At 41.4% G+C, this 3138-nt stretch overlaps 1 protein-coding gene across 1 annotated transcript in view; it reads right to left on the reverse strand.

Annotated features, from left to right (window-relative positions):
- Positions 1 to 19: 19 nt before the first annotated feature.
- Positions 20 to 3138, reverse strand: part of LOC111651806 (brefeldin A-inhibited guanine nucleotide-exchange protein 3-like) — a gene marked incomplete at its 3' end in the record, with an annotated part of 8656 nt that continues 5537 nt past the window's right edge. The window contains exons 2-5 of the mRNA XM_023401853.1: positions 2728 to 2850; positions 2237 to 2340; positions 227 to 371; positions 20 to 148 (exon numbers count right to left, since the gene is read on the reverse strand). Of these exons, the coding sequence (XP_023257621.1) occupies positions 20 to 148; positions 227 to 371; positions 2237 to 2340; positions 2728 to 2850 (501 nt within the window). The remainder of the gene's footprint in view (positions 149 to 226; positions 372 to 2236; positions 2341 to 2727; positions 2851 to 3138) is intronic.

Raw genomic sequence — 3138 nt, forward strand, 5'->3', positions numbered from 1 at the left:
GTGTGCGTGTGTGTGTGACCTGGGACAGTGGTGACCTCTCGGAGCAGGGTGAAGAGCAGGTCGAGGGTTGGGGGCTGGTGCTGTCGAGGACAATTGGACACGGCAGCTGTGAGCTGCTCCAGTAACAGAATCCAGACCTGGATCAGACCTGCGGGACGGAAACACCAGGTGTGTTAAAGACGGAGCGCAGAGGAAGAGACGAGCAGAGGGACGGTGACGTCTTCACCTGTGTCATCGTCAAACTCCTGGAGGACGCAGTCCATCCCGTCCTCGCTGCCGACGGAGCGTTCCTGCGCTCTCATTGGCAGGCTGGCGAGCCGCGCCCCCAGGAACACGGGCTTGGACGGCATCTTGTAGATCTTCGCCAGCAGCTGTCGATCACATGCGACATGATTTCATTAAATCACATGAAGAAGAACAAGTGATGAACCACAGAGCCGCAGCTGGACAGTTCTCTGATGAGTTCCTGTCAGTGCGAATGAATCAAACCACTTCATCACTTCATCACCTCATCACTTCATCAGTTCATCAAACACTTCATCACTTCATCAGTTCATCAAACACTTCATCACTTCATCAAACCACTTCATCACTTCATCACTTCATCAAACCACTTCATCACTTCATCACCTCATCAAACACTTCATCAGTTCATCAGTTCATCAAACCACTTCATCACTTCATCAGTTCATCAAACACTTCATCACTTCATCACTTCATCAAACACTTCATCAGTTCATCAGTTCATCAAACCACTTCATCACTTCATCAGTTCATCAAACCACTTCATCACCTCATCACTTCATCACTTCATCAAACACTTCATCAGTTCATCAGTTCATCAAACCACTTCATCACTTCATCAAACACTTCATCACTTCATCAAACCACTTCATCACTTCATCAAACACTTCATCAGTTCATCAGTTCATCAAACACTTCATCAGTTCATCAGTTCATCAGTTCATCAAACCACTTCATCACTTCATTAGTTCATCAAACACTTCATCACTTCATCAAACCACTTCATCACTTCATCAAACACTTCATCACTTCATCACCTCATCAAACACTTCATCAGTTCATCAGTTCATCAAACCACTTCATCACTTCATTAGTTCATCAAACACTTCATCACTTCATCAGTTCATCAAACCATTTCATCACTTCATCAAACATTTCATCACTTCATCAGTTCATCACCTCATCACTTCATCACTTCATCAAACACTTCATCACTTCATCACCTCATCACCTCATCACTTCATCAGTTCATCAAACCACTTCATCACTTCATCAAACCACTTCATCAGTTCATCAAAAACTTCATCACTTCATCAAACCACTTCATCACCTCATCAAACCATTTCATCACTTCAAACCATTTCATCACTTCATCACTTCATCAAACCATTTCATCACTTCATCAAACCATTTCATCACTTCAAACCATTTCATCACTTCATCACCTCATCAAACCATTTCATCACTTCATCACTTCATCAAACCATTTCATCACTTCATCAAACCACTTCATCAGTTCATCAAACCACTTCATCACTTCATCAGTTCATCAAACCACTTCATCACTTCATCAAACCATTTCATCACTTCATCAAACCACTTCATCACTTCATCAAACCATTTCATCACTTCATCAAACCACTTCATCAGTTCATCAAACCACTTCATCACTTCATCACCTCATCACTTCATCACCTCATCAAACCACTTCAAACCATTTCATCACTTCATCAAACCATTTCATCACTTCATCACTTCATCAAACAATTTCATCACTTCATCAAACCACTTCATCAAACCATTTCATCACTTCATCAGTTCATCAAAAACTTCATCACTTCATCAAACCACTTCATCAAACCATTTCATCACTTCATCACTTCATCACTTCATCACTTCATCAGTTCATCAAACCACTTCATCAGTTCATCACTGCAACAGTACATGAAACCACTTCATTACTTCATCACTTCATCAAACCATTTCATCACTTCATCAAACCACTTCATCAAACCATTTCATCACTTCATCACTTCATCAAAAACTTCATCACTTCATCAAACCACTTCATCAAACCATTTCATCACTTTATCACTTCATCAGTTCATCAAACCACTACATCAGTTCATCAAACCACTTCATCAGTTCATCACTGCATCAGTTCATCAGTTCATCAAACCACTTCATCAGTTCATCAGTTCATCAGTCCTACCTGTGAACACTTGCGGAGGTAGTCGAGGGCGGGCAGACAGAGGTCGGTGGAGCTGTAACCTGACACATGGACACAGTCTCCGATCTCCTTATAGTCCACCTCTCCTACACAGAATAATATTTAATATATATAATATTTGATAAATAAAAAATATTTCATATACAATATATAATATTTAATATATAATATTGAATATTCAGGTACAAAAACATGTAAATATATATTTTTCTGTTAATGTGTAAAGCAACAAACAACCCAAGTAAAACAGGAAGTCTGCAGGAACCTGCTGAGAATCATTCACACTGAATTTGTTTTCAATATTCTGCCACGTTGTTTCCATGGTTACACATGAATCCTCTCGTCACGTCTCAGAAAGAGACGTAAACACAAACTGTACGTGTCCTGAGTCTCTGACATCAAACACACAGTTTCCCGCCCGATTCCAGGAGGAATAAACTCCCCGCAGGCTTGTCGGAGTAAACGAGACAAACCTAAGCCTTTGACGAACTTCATGAGGCACATGATGTAGTCGGTGGCGGCGTTGGCGAAAACCTGGATGTTGTCAGTGTTGATGAAAGCCTCAAAGACGTCAAACACCGGCGCCTGGGACTTCCCTGGAGGAGGAGGAGGAGGAGGAGGAGGAAGAGGAGGAGGAGGAAGCAATAACAGAGGGATGAAGGACACATGAAGAAAAACAAAGGACAGAAAAGTCACGATGAACTTCAGGTGTTTTTATTCCTCCACGCCGATGGCGGCCATTTTGTTTTCAGGTTGTGGTTTTGAACTCAATATCTCCATAAGGCCTTTTTAAGCTGTTTCTAAAGAGCTCACAGCAGTTATTACATTTCAGCTTCATGTTGTCTCTGACTGAATAAACAGGAAGTGACTTGGAACTAGTTTGA

The sequence above is a fragment of the Seriola lalandi genome, unplaced genomic scaffold (genome assembly GCF_002814215.2).
Source record: "Seriola lalandi dorsalis isolate HSWRI2012SDOR001 ecotype SW California unplaced genomic scaffold, Sedor1 jcf7180002053787, whole genome shotgun sequence".
NCBI classification, from domain to species: domain Eukaryota; kingdom Metazoa; phylum Chordata; class Actinopteri; order Carangiformes; family Carangidae; genus Seriola; species Seriola lalandi.